The 21,744-nt window shown below is 40.6% G+C and overlaps 1 protein-coding gene across 4 annotated transcripts in view; it reads right to left on the reverse strand.

Moving 5' to 3' along the window:
* slc8a2a (solute carrier family 8 member 2a) overlaps nucleotides 1-21,744 on the reverse strand; it is a 98,126-nt gene that overhangs the window by 34,951 nt on the left and 41,431 nt on the right. For 2 of the 4 annotated variants that reach the window (XM_061963255.2, XM_061963254.2), the window contains exon 2: nucleotides 5,703-6,099. The exons of 1 other annotated variant lie outside the window; for it this stretch is intronic. In XM_061963255.2, the coding sequence (XP_061819239.1) occupies nucleotides 5,703-6,047 (345 nt within the window). In that variant the 5' untranslated portion in view covers nucleotides 6,048-6,099. Of the gene's footprint in view, nucleotides 1-5,702; nucleotides 6,100-21,744 lie in introns of those variants that run through there. One more of the 4 variants, XM_061963256.2, reaches the window with a different exon arrangement.

Genomic DNA, 21,744 nt, shown 5'->3' on the forward strand with positions numbered 1-21,744 from the left:
AATTTAGCCTAGTTAGGGTCAGTTTGTGCTGATTTCTCTTGTCGGTTTATTGTTATTGTGTTAGGGACAACAACACACACACGTAGGAGGTATTTTATAAAAGTTTCAGGACTTGAGTCAAAAAAAAAAAGAAAAGTAATACCTCAATTTTCATACACTCCATTTTTCATAGGATTCCGTTTTCGACGAAAGCATCCATAAAAAATTTGCCCTGGTATGGGTGTATGCAGGGCCTGACCTACTAAAAAGGTGCGTGTATCTAAACACGTGCAAACTCGCGCAGAGGCTTTTATCTCTTAAGTGAACAAAACAGAGAGAGCAATCCATATGCAGAATATATAATGATCATAAGAACGCTCACAATACTCGGAGGAGGAGATGAAATATAATCATTCAGCACGCGCAATGTGATTTATTATTATTTATTGCTTTTCTTACCACTGCTGACAATCAGTGCATGGTACTAACCTTTGTATCTATGCATTGAAAGAAGTGATTGATTTGTATAAAGGTAAGAACTCCTCAGTTTTAGTTGGCTATATTGACGCGTCGAAAGCCTTTGATAGAGTCAACCATCAGAAACTGTTTTTAAAAACTGAAAAAGAGGGGCGTGCCTGATAGTATCATCAGAATTCTGTCATATTGGTATGCTAATCAGAGCGTGCAGATCAGATGGGGGCATAAATGCTCAGCACCTTTTAAGGTTGGGAACGGGGTACACCAGGGTGGAATTCTCTCCCTGCCCTCTGTATATGAATTACCTATCTGTACAGCTCAATACCTGTAGAACAGGATGTGTACTTGGTAATACTGTGGTCAATCATTTTATGTATGCGGATGATTTAGCCATCCTGTCTCCTAGCAGTGCTGGCTTCCAACAGCTGCTGAATATATGTGCAGATTATAGTTTAAAATATGATGTGAAATATAATGCCAAAAAGAGTGTCATCATGATATGTAGAACAAGAGAAGACAAGGACCTCTCTTTTCCTTTGTTCTTTCTGTCAGGACAGGTGCTAAGTGTGTGTAATAAAACTAAGTATCTGGGGCACATCATTACTGACCTATTGGGTGATGATGATGACCTATACAGACAGCGGCTTATGCTGTATGCCCAAGCCAACATGCTGAGAAATAAATTTTATTATTGTACATATGATGTAAAGATAAACTTATTCAGAGCCTATTGCACTCCTCTGTATACTGCCCCCTGTGGGTACAGTATAAGCAGAAAAGCATACAGAAGCTGCAGGTTGCTTATAATGATTGTATGAGGCTGCTCCTGGGATTTCAAAGAAGCTCCAGTGCAAGCCAGATGTTTGTTAGTGTTGGGGTGCCCACTTTCTCAGCGTTGCTACGCATACTTATGTATAAGTTTATGTGTAGGGCATCTGAGTCTGAAAATGACATAATCACTGGGATAACGGACCCTGGCCGCAGTTCTGTTAGGTACGCATCTGGACTGTGGAACCATTGGCACACATATTTGTATGTCAGATACTGACATTTGGGCTTTATGTTTTATTTTTAATGTATTATTGTTTTGTTTTTAATGTTTTGTATTGTGTTTTTATGTGTGTAATGGATCATACCTGTTCGCTTTTTAATTTAACCTATTTAGGGTCAGCTCGAGCTGCTTTATGTCGTCGGTTCATTGTAAATGTCAGACTGGCTTTGTTGGATATGCTGTCATCACGCTGACTAACTCATTTATTTTTCTGTGTCCAAGTCTTGTGTCAAGTGCACTCCCTAGCTGTACTTGCCTGCTTGGAACATTAAAAGTACTTTTACTTGCTCGCCATTTGCTATCTTCTGCAGTCTGGGATCACTATTGCCGCAATCATGCGACCCCCAACGTGACCATATCTTCTATATAAAAAAAAAACTCTTGCAATACGCATTTTCTTGAGGTTGGATCATTCCAGGCACTGTGGTGTTGTGATGGTCCACCGCTTGCGCGCGTCAGCGTGCTTGAAATTGTTCCTGTTGTCAATAGATTTGCGATCCTGTATTGTAGAAAAAGTGGTACTGATTATAGATGTGGGCTGCTTGTTCAACAGTGCAAAACCCTACAGGTTTGAGAGCATAAGATGAATGTGGAGGTAAATGATTGTTTCCATGGACACATAAGGCCGGTTGTACATGCAATATCCTCATTTCAGTAGGGCGGTCTAACGCCACTTTTGCACTTGTTTATCAATCGTACACGCAGGTTTCGTAGATCACACGCAACACTCCCACTACTAGTACACATAATTCTATTCTTTGCAAATGCTATTTAGCACGTGGTATTTGGATTTTAATGGATAAGGTCCTGTCTCAGTTATCATAGGGCCAAATATAATTTGACAAAATCAAGTGCCCAAACAGGGCTTCACGGTGGCAGAGGGGTTAGTGCATCTGCCTCACAATACGAAGATCCTGAGTAGTCTTGGGTTCAATCCCGGGCTCGGGATCTTTCTGTGTGGAGTTTGCATGTTCTCCCCGTGACTGCGTGGGTTCCCTCCGGGTACTCCGGCTTCCTCCCACCTCCAAAGACATGCACCTGGGGATAGGTTGATTGGCAACACTAAATTGGCCCTAGTGTGTGAATGTGAGTGTGAATGTTGTCTGTCTATCTGTGTTGGCCCTGCGATGAGGTGGCGACTTGTCCAGGGTGTACCCCGCCTTCCGCCCGATTGTAGCTGAGATAGGCTCCAGCGCCCCCCGCGACCCCAAAGGGAATAAGCGGTAGAAAATGGATGGATGGATGGAAGTGCCCAAACAAAAAATCCCACGGGTTGGTGACTAAAAGCTGGTACACACACAACGATTTTCTTAATGCAAATCTTTATTTTTTTAGCTGTAACAGACACCCCAAATAAATATAAAACAATCCGGCTTTGAGCACTTTTGATTGTCATGTATGTGGTGCACTCCAATAAGATCAACACAGCACACCACACACCACCATTCTGTCCCACCATCAAGCCAGACTCCAGTCCTCAGAGCCCTCAAACTTGCGTAAACAACTGTGATCTAGCACATTCGAAGAAGCTAAAACATAGCAGGGACTACGGGCAATACAGACAAGGACATAAAAGAGGAAATATTTTTTTATGAGCATTTCATATCACGGTTATTGTGAACAAAATCTATCACGGTTATCATTATTATCGCTGTATTGTTGAATGTACTCAAAAAGTACTTACATGCACACTGAAATATATTAAAAAATTGTGTTTCTTATGCTTCACTGATAAGAATATTTTGGCAGGGGTTTTGGTGTCCTACTTTGTTCAGCAGTCCTTGAACGCAACGTAAAAAAACACCTCTGTGTCATTCCTCTGAGTCTGAATTGATAACTCTGTTCTAAGAGAGCAGTTTGTAGGTTCAATGTGCACAATTTAATAGCTTAGTTGTTCAGACTAATGTTTTTACATAAGTCTAGATTGGGGTATGTTGTTTCTTAATGGGGAAAAAAGGTAATGTCTCTTGTATTCATGTTAGTATCTAAGCTAGTGAGCTAGCGCCAGTCAGTGCGTGTGTTTATCAAAGTGAAGTTATTAATCAGGTTTTTTCAATTATTTTTAAATTTAAAACATAAAACTAACCGGTGAGAGTTCTACTGCGCTTATCATTAACACCCCTATATTGTTACTTTTCTACTGTACAATAATTGGGCATTTACCAACTTTTGACAGTACAAAAACAGCCTGATTGTACATCACTTCAGTCTCCATCCATCCATTTTCTACCGTGTGTCCCTTTTTTGGGGTCGCGGGGGTGCTGGAGCCTATCTCAGCTGCATTCGGGCGGAAGGCGGGGTACACCCTGGACAAGTCGACACCTCATCACAGGGCCCACTTCAGTCTCTATGCTTTGTTTTAGCAAATACAACTGCAAAATAACCCACTATGGGGCCAAAGAAAGTTGTGAACACAAGCACTTTGACAAATACATTAAGAAACACTATTGAATTCAAATAAGAACTCAAATTGTGTCGACAAAAAAACTGACATTCTGTTATGTAAATACGATAAGGCTATTCAGTTTGTTAATCAAAATAATAGAGATGTGAAGGTTTTGTAGATACCACGGCATTACAGTTTCAAAATCTTCTCAATATCTCGTGACGGTATCAAACGAAAATATTGTTTGTAGGTTTGTTCTGGCTCTTTTACTTCAGCAGGTCTGAGAATGAACTATGCCTCCCAGAATCCTCTGTGCAGCGTGGGTCTGCAATGTGGGTGCGTGGAGCGAAAGAGAAAGGAGGAAGTAATGTGTGTTCCACTTTGTAGTGGATTGAGGAATTGTTTTTTTCAAAATATGTTCATAATTTTTTAAGTTATGTTGCTAATAAACAAACAAACAAACACTGGCGAAAAAAATAACCTCTGTGGCGAAGGTAATAAAGTGTGCCACGTTCGTCTTGAGTGTTCCAAGCCAGAACAGACGCGCCGTGACGAGGGAAAGCAACAGCTGCACACCCGAAGCTACTTGATAAGCTGCATCACCCGGAAAAGAAGAACTGCATTTTCAAAATTGATGGAAAAAATGTCCACTGTAGAGGACACTGCTTCTCTGAAAGTAACAGTTGAGAGACACAGTGGATGTTCCCACACAATTCTTTGCACTTAAAAATACTTATTTGTAGTAATAAATATGATTAAAACATTTTAGCAATATATTTGTGTTCAATTACAGTAAGTGTGTTTATCTTAAACATTCCTGCCACTTCATTTTACACACTATGGCATTTTTAAGTATTATTTTTTTGTCTGTTTTGGGACATATACTACAATAACATCGTACCATAGCGTTAATACCGTGAAAATATCGTACCGTGAGACTTTGATATTATAAATCCTTACAAAATAATGTATGGATCTGTTCTATATTAAAAGTCTCGAACCATATGGGGACATTCGATTTTAGTTACCGTATCTTTAAAGCCAAACAGGACATAAAAGCCCTTAGTTTTTCAAAGGCATACAAACATTTTGGATTCCATCCATCCATTTTCTACCGCTTGTCCCTTTCGAGGTCACGGGGGGTGCTGGAGCCAATTCATAATTGTTTTACTCTTTTTGCCCCAATCTGTCAATCAACTTCAGCCCTAAAGTAAAATACCAAACATGTAATGTTTAATTATTATTATTTCATTAAAAACTGTGAAATGTTTTGCTCAAAAGACATTAAAAGCGTTAAAATAAAATAAAACGTTACATGTTTTGTATTCTGTGTTTAGGGCTGAAGTTAAGAGATTAGACCAAAAAAAAAAAAAAAATCTAAAATGTGTTATGTCTTTTTGAGCCTGTTTGGCTTTGGCATATTGTTGAATAACTTAGGATAAATCATGTATACTGGAGTAACACAGAAAAAAAACTAGTAAAATGTTGGACAAAACACAGCAAAACTTTACTAAAAGGACACAAATGTCAACCTCTGCGCTATACAGGAAATACAACTACAGTGCTAGCTAGTGTATTTAGTGCTTCTCACCTTCTTTATCAAAGTGTTGGCACTCGCAACTTTCCCTATTATTTTATTTCGCAGTCATAATCAATTAAAAAAGACACGTGGGATTCTTTGTTTCTCGGAATGGTACGCAGGCAAATTTGGCCATGCAGTATGTAAAACAGGGCAACATTTTTCAGGGTGCTTCTCCAATGTTTCACTGATATGGTATCATGAAAAATATGCTGTCAAAGTTAACATACCTGAGAGGTAATGACTTCGATGGATGCCATAAAACGGTCTGCAATGATGGACACTCCCAGGAATATGTACATGAGACACAGGAAGTAGATGACAGCCCTTCCTGCTCGCTCGCCCTGTGGAGGGTTGAGGGGCAACCACACAGGCAGAAGTATGCCCGGTTTACACACAACATGGCCTGCACAAGCCCGCTTGCCGCTCCCTGAGACGTTACCAGAGGGCTCGGTCAGCTGAGAGGCGGACGCCCGCTCAACAACGGTGGGCCTGGCGGAGGTGCAAGGGTCGGACAGTAGGAGGACCAAGAGAAGGAAAGGGATTGGGGAAATGTGAAAGGGGAGAGGTCCCATTTCTGTGAAGAGGCCTGGGGGTCTCTGGAGAGCCGTGGATCAGAAGACTTTGCTGACAGAGACAGACAGAGATAAAAGTTGACCTCAGAAATACATTCAAATATTTCTGAGCGTTAAGTACTGTGCAAACATCTGTTAGTTACTCAGCAGGATTGTTCCTACAGACAGGGTTGCCTTTAAATTGACGCCATATGGACTCAATACATCCATCCATTTTTTATACCGTTTGTCCTCATTACGTAAGCTGGAGCCTAATGATTTAAGCAAAAGGCCTTAAACACAGTGGACTCGTCGCTGGCCAATCACAGGGCACAAATGTACAAACAATTCACACACATTCATGCCAAAGGACAATTTAGGGTCCTGTTAACCTAGCATGCATTTTTTTGGAAAGTGGGAGGACACAACTTTTCCATTTACAATGATAATGATAATGATATTGGAGCGCTCTGTATTGGCGGATACTCATATTTAACCGACATGATATCAGCACATATCATACATTTTTATTTTATTTTGTAGAGTGGAATGTTTGATCAAGTAAAAGTACTCAAATGAAAAACAATGTTAGGTACGAAAAACACTAACCTATTTACTGTAATGGACTTATGTTGTCTTTAAATTGAAGTGGAGTGGTAACTATTTTTTGGTGGCACCTTGTGGTCACAATCATTCATTGAGTTAAGCTGTAAGTTGAATGATGCGGACACGTTTGGTACTGGATACTGGATTCTAATACGCTTCTGCCTTGGCGTCTATTTGATACTTCTTTATACTGACAAATGTGCCGTTTTAGACACCAATATTTTTCAATTAATGACAATTCTTAAGTATGTCTGACCTGTGTGCTATTGTGTGCTTTGCTGTTGTGTAAATATAAAATATCAATATATTGATACACAATGGCAAAGGATGTCATTTCTAAACAATGACAATTTTTTTCAATTTTTAATTGACGAACTGCATCACAAACGCTGCCATCGTCGTTGGCATGATGGCCGACACTTCATCCTCGCTCTCCTTAACTCCCCAGCGTGCCTTGCTGTCCAGGGCGGCAGAGCCAATCTGCCCTGGCTGACGAGGCTCACTGGCTGTCATTCATCAGCTTGCAGGAAAAGCAATCTCATGAATTAATTGACTTGTCTTTTGCATGAATGTTTTGCGAAGTGAGTGTGATCATTAAAGCTGTTGACTATGAGGTTTTGTCTTTTGTTTTCTGTAACCAACAACTTAACACAACAATTTTACCGAACCGAAGTAAATACCAATGGTGTACCGTTACACCTCTAATTGACATACTTTATTAATCATGCGCAGGAAATTAAGGTGTGTTGTTGCAGTATTGTTTCGTTATTACCATAGCCACCAATACAAAGGCTTGGTATTATTTAAAAGTAAATTGATCTACCTGAGTCATCTTGACCACATCTCCAACTGACCTCTGAGAAACTCAAACCTGATTGTGAAGCCAAGCAACTCCTGTGATTATCTTTCTTTGGCGCCTATCACCTGAATAAGAGTACAAGGCCAATTTATTTTGCAGCTAGAATTTTGTCTCTCTTGTACATAAACTAACCAAAGAAGGTGATTTCTGCAGAAATCCGGTGTGAATGCTGAAGCAATGAAGCTGAACTAAAAAGCAAAAATTAAAATTTGAAGCATGTTGAAAATTGTTAACTGACATGTTTTCATGCTGAAATGTGTTAGAATATGTGGAACATTTCGGTCCAATGGGCATATTTGGGATGGAAAATAGATAGCCTAAATGTTATAAATGAGCTGAATTAGTTGTTGGAATTGTTTGAGAAATGTGGAATAATTAACGATTCTCATGATCAAAGGGCATTGGTGTTATGGTAAATTTGCAAATAATAATTAACTTAGAATTTCATGGCTGCAACACATGCCAAAGTAGTTGGGAAAGGGCATCTTCACCACTGTGTTACATGGCCTTTTCTTTTAACAACACTCAGTAAACGTTTGGGAACTGAGGAGACACATTTTTTAAGCTTCTCAGGTGGAATTCTTTCCCATTCTTGCTTGATGTACAGCTTAAATTGTTCAACAGTCCGGGGTTCTCCGTTGTGGTATTTTAGGCTTCATAATGCGCCACACATTTTCAATGGGAGACAGGTCTGGACTACAGACAGGCCAGTCTAGTACCCACACTCTTTTACTATGAAGCCACGTTGATGTAACACGTGGCTTGGCATTGTCTTGCTGAAATAAGCAGGGGCGTCCATGGTAACGTTGCTTGGATGGCAACATATGTTGCTCCAAAACCTGTATGTACCTTTCAGCATTAATGGCGCCTTCACAGATGTGTAAGTTACCCATGTCTTGGGCACTAATACACCCCCATACCATCACAGATGCTGGCTTTTCAACTTTACGCCTATAACAATCCGGATGGTTTTTTTTCCTCTTTGGTCCGGAGGACACGACGTCCACAGTTTCCAAAAACAATTTGAAATGTGGGCTCGTCAGACCACAGAACACTTTTCCACTTTGCATCAGTCCATCTTAGATGAGCTCAGGCCCAGCGAAGCCGACGGCGTTTCTGGGTGTTGTTGATAAACGGTTTTCGCCTTACATAGGAGAGTTTTAACTTGCACTTACAGATGTAGCGACCAACTGTAGTTACTGACAGTGGGTTTCTGAAGTGTTCCTGAGCCCATGTGGTGATATCCTTTACACACTGATGTCGCTCTTGTTGATGCAGTACAGCCTGAGTGATCAAAGGTCACGGGCTTAGCTGCTTACACGCAGTGATTTCTTCAGATTCTCTGATGATATTACGGACCGTAGATGGTGAAATCCCTAAATTTCTTGCAATAATAGCTGGTTGAGAAAGGTTTTTCTTAAACTGTTCAACAATTTGCTCACGCATTTGTTGACAAAGTGGTGACCCTCGCCCCATCCTTGTTTGTGAATGACTGAGCATTTCATGGAATCTACTTTTATACCCAATCATGGCACCCACCTGTTCCCAATTTGCCTGTTCGCCTGTGGGATGTTCCAAATAAGTGTTTGATGAGCATTCCTCAACTTTATCAGTATTTATTGCCACCTTTCCCAACTTCTTTGTCACGTGTTGCTGGCATCAAATTCTAAAGTTAATGATTATTTGCAAAAAAAAAATGTTTATCAGTTTGAACATCAAATATGTTGTCTTTGTAGCATAATCAACTGAAAATTAGTTGAAAATGATTTGCAAATCATTGTATTCCGTTTATATTTACATCTAACACAATTTTCCAACTCATATGGAAACGGGGTTTGTACGTGGTAATCTGGCTGCAAGGCATTCTCCCTCTCGGCTCAAATGGGTATGATTTTTTGTTCTACATTTAAAATTAAATGATAAAAAGGTAATTCCATAAAACTAGCATAAAACTTTTATCTTCGGCCATGTGATGTCAGATGAAACAAAAATTTAGCTGTTTGGCCACAATACCCTTTTTTTTAATGCCTCGCGATCGAGTGACACACTCTCACCAATCGACTGATAGCTCGCGATCGAACTAATGGGCACCTCTGATGTAAACACACAACTACGGTGCGTTCATGGACCGCCAAAATTCGTAGGACAAAACGGCGCTCGCCAAGTACTCTCATTAGTGAAGCATGAACACAAACAGATTAAGCAATGGGCTGTCTAACAATTATGATTGGTGTCATGTTTGTCCTAAAGAAATAATATTAAAACAAAATATATACATTTTCCCCCCATCTTTTTCCATTTGTATACATTTTTGAAAAAGCTCCAGAGAGCCACTAAAGAAGCACTAGGGAGCCGCTGAAGAGCAGCATTAAATAGTTTTAAATAGTCACTATGTGACTATTTAAAGGGGAACTGCACTTTTTTTTTAATCATTATGAGAAACAAGAAGACAAAAATGTTTTTCTTTTTTTTTTGCATTCTAACTAGGTGGCTAGCAATGCAGCTAATGGGAGCGATCCATTCTGCCTCTTAATAACTTTGAAAATCCATTTAAAAACCGCCAACAATACTTCATTTACGTTGTGTAACCTGTATAATAACCAAGCTGTATCAACATTGTTATTGTAAGAACGACCACTGAGTAAGTCAGGCATATGATTTCCGCATTTAAGACCGCGAACGGAGTCACATAATTGGCCAATAAAACGGAACCCGCTGTTAAACGCAGAAAATCAGGGAAATTGACACAAATGTAAGTGAAATGTTGTCATTGTAAGGAGAAGGAACATTTCTTTGGGAAAATAATGTGTGTGTATGTTAGCGCTCATTCATCCCCGACAAAATTGCCCTAAACTAAACAATGTCGAGACGGTCACTAAAGCTAACAAGACAATCCATACACCCACAACACATTTCATCTGCTTGTGTTTTTGTGAACGACATCATCGATGTAAGATCAATTTGCATCTTGAGAGGCGCGCTATATTTTTTTATCAGCCTGAAGTGAGTCGCCTGTTTACATGTCAAGCTGAGAACAAGAGGACACCACACTTCCCCCTTCACAATAATAGCGCGAGGCGCCACATCCAGTCCGACAAAACAACAAACAAAATAACAAAATAAATGTTTCAAAAAAGTACCTCACAAAAGCATAATGTACTTAAGGCACTTTTTGATACATTTACAAAATTATTATGCTTGGACCTAAAATACTGGTCAAAATAGTCCAAAGATGTATTGCTCCAAACAATATGAGGATTTTAGCATTAAATTAACAAAGATTTTATTACATTTCATTTTACACAAAAAGCACACATTCTATGGTGGTAAAATATGTGTAAAAGGTAAAAAAAACGGTATAAACACCCCCAGAAATAACTTAATTTTATTGTTTTTTATATTGCTATTGTTATTTTAATATATTGTTATTGCTATTATTATTATATATCTTGTGGTTTATTTGTTACTAATTTATATACTTTTTTTATAAATTATATTTAAAGTTTAATTTTAACTGTGAAAATAATTGTGATTACTATTTTTCCCATAATCGTTCAGCCCATCTGTAAAGTATTAGCCCAAATTTCATGTTTTCTTTGTAAACATCTAATTCGACAGCGTATGTACCGTTTTTGTACGGTGATGCATGTGGTCAAGCTGGCTGGGGACGTTTCCAGCTGATTTGGGTAAGCATGCCATTTACGTCAGATAGTTTGGCTCAAAGTTCCACATTTACATCAAGTCATGCAGACATCACTCTCGGCTTCAGTCTGCTCAACGTTTCACCCTCTTCTTCGTGCTCGCTTCTATAACCAGCACTGCTCTGTGTATTCAGGTTCAAAAAGATAAGGTTGTGAATCCTCATTTGTCCAAAAAATAGTCGTCTTCAATGTCTTTTACTAAGTCTGCCATGACTAGAACACACGTTTGTTTCCAAAAGTATGAACACACATTGGTTGCCGAAATTCGAAAGTGGAAACGGAAATAAATGCGGTGATGAAAGAAATTCCTGTGCTGCTTAAAATGACCAAAAATACAATAAATATTGAACATATTAAATATTGTTATGAATGTGTCTATTACTACATTATATATATAGTTGCAGAGTGTATATAAAACGTTGATGGAGGGTTTTGAAGTTGTTTTAGAGGGATTTGGGGCGGGGGGATTTGGTTGGTAAGGCGGCCGTGCCAGCAACTTGAGGGTTCCAGGATCGATCTCCGCTTTCGCCCTCAACGTCACTGCTGTTGTGTCTTTGGGCACCTGCTCCCAGTACCACCTACACTGTTTTTTTAATGTAACTTAGATAATGGGTTTCACTATGTAAAGCGCTGTGAGTCACTAGAGAAAAGTGCTATATAAATATAATTCACTTCACTTCACTTTGAAGTCTACAATAGTGACTCCCATTAGCCGCATCTTGCAAGCGTGTTTTATCATCTTTAAAATAAATTTAAAAAAAAACAAAAGATCTGTGTTCTTGTCTCTCATTAAGATTGTGAACAATAGGCAAAATTACCAAAAAAAGCGCAATTCCCCTTTAATAGAGAACACATATATAATGTAGCGTCTAAGGATTTAACAATACAAAAATGTCATATCACGGTTATTGTCACCAAAATTATACACCACCATTCTGTCCCACCGAAAAGAAAAGACGCTGCCGAAGGTGAGCCATGAAAATAAGTCCGCCCACAAAACTGCGCATCCTGAAGTGACTGTCAGAAAGCGGCTTGAAGATGATCTGTAAAACATAATCTATGCAACACTTTGAACAAAAAAACCACCATTACATGTTATGTAGACCACAAGGAAGTGTTTTCAATTTAGAAAAAAAAATATATATATATGACTCCTTTATTGCGCCCTATAATATGGTGCGCCTTTAGTATAAAAATAGAGCTGACTAGACCATCTCATCGGCAGTGCGCCTTATAATCCGGTGCACCCTATGGTTCGGAAAATACGGTAAATTTCTAATCGGTTAGTAATTTTTGATTACTATCTTTTAAGGGTGTTCCAAATAACCCATCTGAATAGGGAATAGGTTTTGATTTAAAATATGTGAGTGTGCATAGATACATAGGTCCCCGGATCAAACCAAATGTTAAATAAACCATCCAATGGCCCGATTACTAAATTATGAATCAATGATATGTTATGCTGCCAGAAGCCCAGTAACAAACAAGATAAAAGGTGCAAAGTTTGGAAGCGATTTGGATTTTTAAGAAGAATGATAAACTTGATAAAATTGGGGTTGTTAGAGCCATATACTCTGTCTGTCAAGTTCATGACGTCACTAAGGGGTTGGCTCAAGGCCAAGTGCCGGTCTACTTGGGGAGGGGCTGGGATCTTGCTCAGGTGTTGCTGAGTGGAGGCGCAACAGTTTTTGACTGTGCCAGGCTAGTATTTGTTTGCTCCCGTTTATTTTCCGTTTTGTTACAAAGTGAGTTTTATTTACGTGACTTTATGATAATAAACATTTTTGTTAAACATGGACACAATTCTGGACATCGATTATTAGCCGGCTGCACACGTCTAAACTAGCTTCATTTATATTCGGCAACTAGTAGCAGTAATAAATTAGGACTTTACTGCAACAGTGGTAAAACACAAAGACTGAAACAGCACTAAAGTACAACGATAGCACGCTAACCTTAACACGCACCTGGTGAGAAGACAGAGAAACCAGCGATGAGAAGGCTCGTAGGCCTACAGCCAGCTCAAAGACAAAACAGGACAAAGACACAGATTGCTTCTTTCGAACGTAATTACATCCTACATATCTTGTTTCATTGTAAAAGACTTGGGAGTGTACAGCGTTGTGGACAATGAAGGTTTTCAACACATGAAATACATTGGAGCCTCGGTACAAGATACCAAGTCGACAGCATTTTACTGACAAACGAGTGCCAGAGCTGTATCATCAAATAAAGGATGAAGTCAATTTGTGCAAATTAGAGGTTCGTTGACAAAAAAATGATAATATGTGCGCAATATGTATTGTGTTATTACTAATTTTTAGTTTTTCATTGTATTTTACTTTCGTTGCTGTATGTAAAATGGAACCTCTGAAGTAGCAGCTGGATGCAGCAACTCTGTGCTCCTTTATATTCCACGTGTTCTCTCATGTTTTTGTTACTGGTTTTCATGTATTTTGTACCTTATTAGTTGTGGACTTTCTGAATATGCACCTCAACCACATTTGACCATTGTGGGATAAATAAAGTCTATCCTCTCCGATCCTAATACAATTTGTCACAGACAAAATAATTTGTCGACAATAGCTCATCGCTCATGTTTTTCCGAACGGAAACAAACATGCCACAGCACGACCGGCAGAAAAAGAAAAATAGTGATGGCCACTGGCAACAACACCGTAGGTGAATACATTCAAAGTATGGGAACATTTCGCCTTTAATACACCAAAGACAGAAGTAACTTCCTAAATTTGCAAAGTATAACATGCTATTTCAGGCATTATGTCTGTTGTGTGGGAGCAGTAAAAGCAGGTGCTTGTCCGATGCGGTCTGCGATTGTCTTTGGTAATAAAGTTAGCTTATTAACTATCTATTTAACAACAGAGGGATCGAGTTGTTAATAAAATAGATTTAACTATGAATTTAGCCGGAGTTCGCCAGCGAGACTAACTTGTCTATAGCAATTCAAGAATTGTATCTATTTTGTTAGAAACTTCAAGTATGAAGCATCTTTAATTTGCAAAGAAGAAAAGCACAAAAACAAACGTCAATCACACACACAAACATTAGGCACCACAGCGCTGATCAGAGGTGGGACCAAGTCATTGCTTTGCAAGTCACAAGTAAGTCTCAAGTCTTTACCCTCAAGTCTCGAGTCAAGTCCCGAGTCAAGACAGGGCAAGTTCGAGTCAAGTCCAAAGTCAAGACTGGAAAGTCTCAAGTCAAGTCCCAAGTCCTGCATTTTGAGTTTCGAGTCCTTTCAAGTCATTTAACCACAGACTAATATATTTGCACAGATTGTGTATGCTTTTAAAATGCTGTATTTATTTATTAAAACAAGTGCATTTGAAATTGCAGGGAAAAAGATAGTGCTGACATTGCACTTCAAAATAGCACTATTAACCAGTCATTTTAAACATGTAACTCATTCCTTTACAGAATAAACACATTTGAAAAAAACAAGTGCAACTGTACTTATTTGCACAAAAGTGTTAACATTGTATTTCCATGGCATATTGCATTGTAACTAGTTCCACAGCAGTTTCTATCCTGTTCTTACCTTATCTCATCTCATACTGTATGTGTGTTTATGTGTGCGTACACATGAAAAACATAACAAATATATGAACATAACAATGAACAGAGTTGTACTTTTTAGATGTCAGGACCCTATGCAATATGTACACATATTCTTAATATAGTATACATTTTAACTGACCTTTATTTGACTATGTTTGTCTTTTTGTAGGTTGCTAAAATACGCGGTGCTGCTGACTGCCGTCTAACGTTACGTTACTGTGTGTGATACATTGACTAACGTAATGTTACTGTGTGTGATACATTGACTAACGTAATGTTACTGTGTGTGATACATTGACTAACGTTACGTTACTGTGTGTGATACATTGACTAACGTAACGTTATGTATAGGTACCTCATGAAACCCTGCTTTAAAAAAAATCACTTGACAAAAAGTATGAATAAGGTAGCAAACTGCAGTGGACGCAACAGATTGCCGTGTTTGCAATGACGTTATAACCATAGACATCTTATAAGTAGACGCAGCATTGGTTGCTGTGACGTGAGCAATTTGCCCGCCATCTTGAAGTGCTGATGAGGAGCCGGCGAGCAGCCTAAACTGACAGTTGAAAGGTAGAAAACAAAGATGGTGTTCAGCGTTTTCCTGCTCAAATGAGCGGACTGTTGAAAATAGGAATCGGGGGATTACTTTTCACAAGTAAGATTTAACATTAACGTACTATTGGTTGTATTTTATGAAAATCATATTACCACAGAGTTGAGAAGGATCAAAGATCTTCAATATTTGTATGTGAAAATCACAAAGAAATCTTCTGGGGGAGGATGACGCCCCTCCAGGGGTTTGGTTTACAAACTTTCAGCCCCACCTAAAACAAAATTCACCAGCCACTACTGATTATGATGCATTCTCATTTTAGGCAAAGTATAAGACAATACTTTCTTAACAGTATAATTGTAACCAGGAATCAGTCTTCAAGTAACAATATTCAAATACTAACATTGTTGGGTTAAACAGAATTTGGTTTTATTCTGAATCCATGAAACAGATTGGTGGTTTTAGCTGATATAAAGACTTTCAGGTGTTTGTATATGTTTAAGTATTTGGCAGACGCTTTTATCCAAAGCGACTTACATAAAATAATACATATAAAACAATCACTGCAAACATTATCATTTAAGGGAAGAATGTAATAGAAAATATCAATACAAAGTGTCAAGACAGAATAAACTCTCTGCTGCTGAAGCAACAGAGATACATAGGTCCCTAAGATATATAGATATCTAATGTATTCATACATTGTTTATGTAGGATACACGCATATGTATATATAACCTAATCATATTGTTTCTTCAACTTAAAAATAGTTTACCGTTTTTTTTCCCCTTCTCTGGGATTATATTCCCAGTTTTGATCTCGGACGTCTGGTCATTTATAGCGTATAAGAATATTATATTACTGTTAAGCAAACTATGAATAATAAAACACGCCAAAACATGTGTCTGTTACACACGTATGACAAAAAAGCGCGTGAAAATCAGTGGTATTCAGTGAGGTAAAATGAATTAAATGCGCTGACAGTTCATTGCTCCTGCCAAATGAATTGCACTGAGTGGAGCGGATCACCACTCCAAGATGGCGGCCCCGCGCCTCGTCTGCGCCAGTAGGCAGTAGCGCTCTATGCTGCGTCTACTTATAAGATGTCTATGGTTATAACGTTAGCAGTGAGTTTGCAGCCTCACTGATTTAACTACACAGCAAATAAAAGTCACGTTACTTAGCCAATAAACGTTATCTTACATTCAAAACTTACCCTTCTTTGTGCAACTTCAAATGTCGAACGAAGTTGGAAGTTGTTGCGTCTCCGTCTGTAATATTCGAACTGTGTGATTTGCATACGGCAATTCGTTTTTTGTTGACCAAGTCGTAGTTTTTATACCCGAACGAAACCAACTTTAACATAATTGTTTATCACTGGCACGTTGTTGGACAACTCTTGGTCATTGGTTGTCCTGCAATTTGATTGGATGAATGCTGTGTGATGAAAACAACGTAGTTCTAATTTGATTGGCTGTTGTACTGACAGCACACCAGCTGACAGGAACAACACGCTGAGAGACACAGACGAAGAAAATGAAAAATACGGAGCGCTCCCAAATAACTTTTTAAACTTTGGATTTTGGGGAAAGTGGCAAGTCATGTCAAGTCATGTCAAGTCAAAAGGCTCAAGTCCAAGTGAAGTCACAAGTCATTGATGTTAAAGTCTAAGTCGAGTTGCAAGTCTCTTTACATTTTGTCAAGTCGAGTCTAAAGTCATCAAATTCATGACTCGAGTCTGACTCGAGTCCAAGTCATGTGACTCGAGTCCACACCTCTGGCGCTGATACCATAAGAGAATAAATATACAATTTATTAGATAGCTAAAATGCCAATAATGAATTAGAAATACAATAATATACAATGAGTCTATTAGACAGCTAAAATGCCTGAAGTTAGTCATTCATTTTTAATATATCCATTCATCCATTTTCTTCCGCTTATCCGAGGTCGGGTCGTGTGGACAGCAGCCCAAGCAGAGAAGCCCAGACTTCCCTCTCCCCAGCCACTTCGTCCAGCTCCTCCCGGGGGGTCCCGAGGCGTTCCCAGGGCAGCCGGGAGACATAGTCTTCCCAGCGTGTCCTGGGTCTTCCCTGTGGCCTCCTGCCGGTCGAACGTGCCCTAAAAACCTTCCGAGGGAGGCGTTCGGGTGGCATCCTGATCAGATGCCCGAACCACCTCATCTGGCTTCTCTCGAAGTGGAGGAGCAGCGGCTTTACTTTGAGCTCCCCCCGGATGACAGAGCTATTCACACTATCTCCAAGGGAGAGCCCCGCCACCCGGCGGAGGAAACTCATTTCGGCCGCTTGTACACGTGATCTTGTCCTTTTGGTCATAACCCAGTGCTCATGACCATAGGTGAGGATGGGAACGTAGATAGACTGGTAAATTGAGAGCTTTGCCTTCCAGCTCAGCTCCTTCTTCACCACAACGGATTGACACAGCGTCCGCATTACTGAAGACGCCGCACCGATCCGCCTGTCGATCTCACGATCCACTCTTCCCTCACTCGTGAACAAGACTCCGAGGTACTTGAACATGGGGCAAGATCTCCTCCCCAACTCGAAAATGACGCTCCACCCTTTCCCGGGCGAGAACCATGGATTTGAACTTGGAGGTGCTGATTCTCATCCCAGTCGCTTCACACTCGGCTGCAAACCGATCCAGTGAGAGCTGAAGATCCTGGCCAGCTGAAGCAATCAGGACCACATCATCTGCAAAAAGAAGAGACCTAATCCTGCAGCCACCAAACCGGATCCCCTCAACACCCTGCGCCTAGAAATTCTGTCCATAAAATTTATGAACAGAATCGGTCAAAAACGGCAGCCTTGGCGGAGTCCAACCCTCACTGGAAACGGGTCCGACTTACTGCCGGCAATGCAGACCAAGCTCTGACACTGATCATACAGGGAGCGGACCGCCCCAATCAGACAGTCCGATACCCCATACTCTCTGAGCACTCCCCACAGGACTTCCCCGGAGACGGGGGGACGTGGTCGAAAGCCTTCTGCAAGTCCACAAAGCACATGTAGACTGGTTGGGCAAACTCCCATGCACCCTCAAGGACCCTGCTAAGAGTATTGAGCTGGTCTACCGTTCACCGACCAGGATGAAAACCACAATGTTCCTCCTGAATCCGAGGTTCGACTATCCGGCGTAGCCTCCTCTCCAGTACACCTGAATAGACCTTACCAAGAAGGCTGAGGAGTGTGATCCCATGATAGTTGGAACACACCCTCCGGTTCCCCTTCTTAAAGAGAGGAACCACCACCCCGGTCTGCCAATCCAGAGGTACCGCCCCCGATGTCCACGCGATGTTGCAGAGTCTTGTCAACCGAGACAGCCCCACAGCATCCAGAGCCTTAAGGAAATCCGTGCGGTTCTCATCCACCCCCGGGGCCTTGCCACCGAGGAGCATTTTACTACCTCGGCAACCTCAGCTTCAGAAATAGCAGAGCCCACCACAGATTACCCAGGGACTGCTTCCTCATAGGAAGAAGTGTTGGTGGGATTGAGGTGGTCTTCGAAGTATTCCCTCCACCGATCCACAAAAGCCGCAGTTGAGGTCAGCAGCACAACATCCTCACCATACACGGTGTTGACAGTGCACTGCTTCCCCTTCCTGAGGCGGCGGGTGGTGGTTCAGAATCGCTTCAAAGCCGTCCGGAAGTCATTTGCATGGCTTCCCCGAACTCCTCCCAACGCCCGAGTTTTTGCCTCTGCGGCCGCTGAAGCCGCACAATGCTTGGCCTGTCGGTACCTGTCAGCTGCCTCTGGATTCCCATGAGCCAAAAGGACTCGATAGAACTCTTTCTTCAGCTTGACAGCATCCCTCACTGCTGGTGTCCACCAGTGGGTTCTAGGATTACCGCCACGACAGGCACCAACCACCTTGCGGCCACAGCTCCAATCAGCCGTCTCGACCATAGAAGCACGAAACATGGTCCACTCTGACTCAATATCCAGTGCCTCCCTTGTGACATGTTCAAAGTTCTTCCGGATGTGGTAATTGAAACTCTCTCTGACATAAGACTCTGCTCGACGTTTCCAGCAGACCCTCACAATGCGTTTGGGTCTGCCAGGTCTGTCTGGCATCCTCCCACACCATCGGAGCCAGCTCACCACCAGGTGGTGATCGGTAGAAAGCTCCGCCCCTCTCTTCACCCGAGTGTCCAAATCATGAGACCGCAAATCCGATGACGCAACTACAAAGTCGACCATGGAACTGTGGCCGAGGGTGTCCTGGTGCCAAGTGCACATATGGACACCCTTATGTTTGAACATTATGTTTGTTATGGACAATCCGTGACGAGCACAAAAATCCAATAACAAAACACCACTCGGGTTCAGATCCGGGCGGCCATTCTTCCCAATCACGCCTCTCCAGGTTTCACTGTCGTTGCCAAAATGAGCGTTCAAGTCCCCCAGCAGAACAAGGGAATCACCCGAGGGAGCACTCTCCAGTATTCCTCAAGGGAATTCAAAAAGAGTGGGTACTCTGAGCTGTGGTTTGGTGCATAAGCACAAACAACAGTCAGGACCTGGAGTGTTTAATGTATTGTAAGATTTTCTGTTAAAATAAAGTCAATATTGACATTTTTCGTAGTTTCCTTTCTTTGGAAGAGTATCAAAAAGTATCGATATACATTTTGGTAGAGGTATCGGTACTAAATTGTACTTAATTTAACTTATTGCTTTTTAACATTGTTCCTTAACAAGAATACACAAACATACTGTATTTCATAGTCCACATTCCCAAATTAGGGAAACATACTTCTGTGACAATGAGGAATGTAGACTTCCAGACACAGCCTGTGAAATATGTCCACGTTTAACAAGCAGTTCACATCTTAGATGTGAGACTAATGGACTATTGCAGAGCTTCCAGTCACAAAGTCTTCCATCTGCCTCCCACAGTGACACCACACTACATTGTGCATCGTGACTTGAAACAGATACTTGAGTGCTGCATCTTTGATGCAGACTAAGCTCTGCCTGATCATTATACAGTTGTGATTCAGAAACACAGCCCACAGACCTTCTGCATCACATTTCACTTTCCAAGCACTGCTATGGTTACCACGACCTCAGACTGAGGACCACCTTACACCTAAAGTTGATACAGTAGATACAAATGCTCCAAACACACCGGCTACATAACAGGCAGCAGGAATGCCTATCATTTTAAACAGTACAGTCTCACACAGAACACAAGTAGATGGAAAACTTTTCCTTGTGAAACATTATGAGAACTATGCACGTCCATTGATGATAGTAAATGAGAAGCCACTGCTGCAAGAGGTGGATGCATTAATGATTGATGCATCCACCTAAATATAGCAGAGTATCTCATTCATCATTGTCAGACAATAACATCTCTGTAAACTGACAGATCTATTGGCCTAAAATTGAAAAAGTACACCTTACTCTATGAGGTTAATACCCTCAACAAATAAGGCAAATATATTAAGATTGTTGCTTGATCCTTCATGCAAACATGCTTTTCAGACTGCTACTGCAAAAAAGGAAGAGAGAACACAAACATGTATGAAAGTTGAGATTTCAAGGGATTCTGGATGTGGTGTCAGCTGGGGACAGGTAGCATTTCCCTTACTGCCTCTCACATGGTTAATATCTGTCAGCACCACCAATTAGTGATTGCCTGGTGTTATGTTGTAGTCTTTGTATAGTTGTTTTTTGTTTGTTGGAATTACTGTAGTTAACAGCCAAAAGTAAAATGCCAGAAATATCCTTTAGTGCATTAGGTCTGAGTTTCAGGTTGCGCACTTCTGTATTTTCACTTCAGTTTTTTGAGTGTGTTCACACTGAGAAGTTTGGTAATATGTGAAAATGTGCTGTGCTGGACTCTTATACCACTCTCAATAGTTTCCCTCTTGACTACATAACGGAAAGGAAGGGACTAACTTCAAATAATGGCATCTAAGGAGCGTAGTGGCGGAGAGTAGTAAAGAAAGGAACAGTCAGAGCGCAATGACAGTAATGGAATTTGGGATCTTCACATCTACCACTCTGTTCTAAGAGAGCACAGCATGTAGGTTCAATGTGCACTACTGAATACCTTTGCTGCTCAGACAGCAATGTGTTAATACAAGTTTAGATTGTGGTATGATGTTTGGAACGCAGAAAGACATTAACGTATCTTGATGGGTAAATAAGACCTCAGTGAGTGTATGGGACACTAACTACCTGTATCGACACATCAATGATACTTTGTTTGTGTTTCATAATGACATTCTGCCATTTGCTGGATGAAAAATGTCACTACATTTGACCTGCAAACCAAATTATTAGTTTATTTGTTTCTTAAGATCCAGATTAGCTGTTGCAAAAGTATCAGCTATTCTTCTTGTCAAGACGTGGACTATGAGGCAGCTTGCTGCGAGGCTTTCGCGGCTC

The sequence above is a fragment of the Nerophis lumbriciformis genome, linkage group LG09, assembly GCF_033978685.3.
Source record: "Nerophis lumbriciformis linkage group LG09, RoL_Nlum_v2.1, whole genome shotgun sequence".
Classification (NCBI taxonomy): domain Eukaryota; kingdom Metazoa; phylum Chordata; class Actinopteri; order Syngnathiformes; family Syngnathidae; genus Nerophis; species Nerophis lumbriciformis.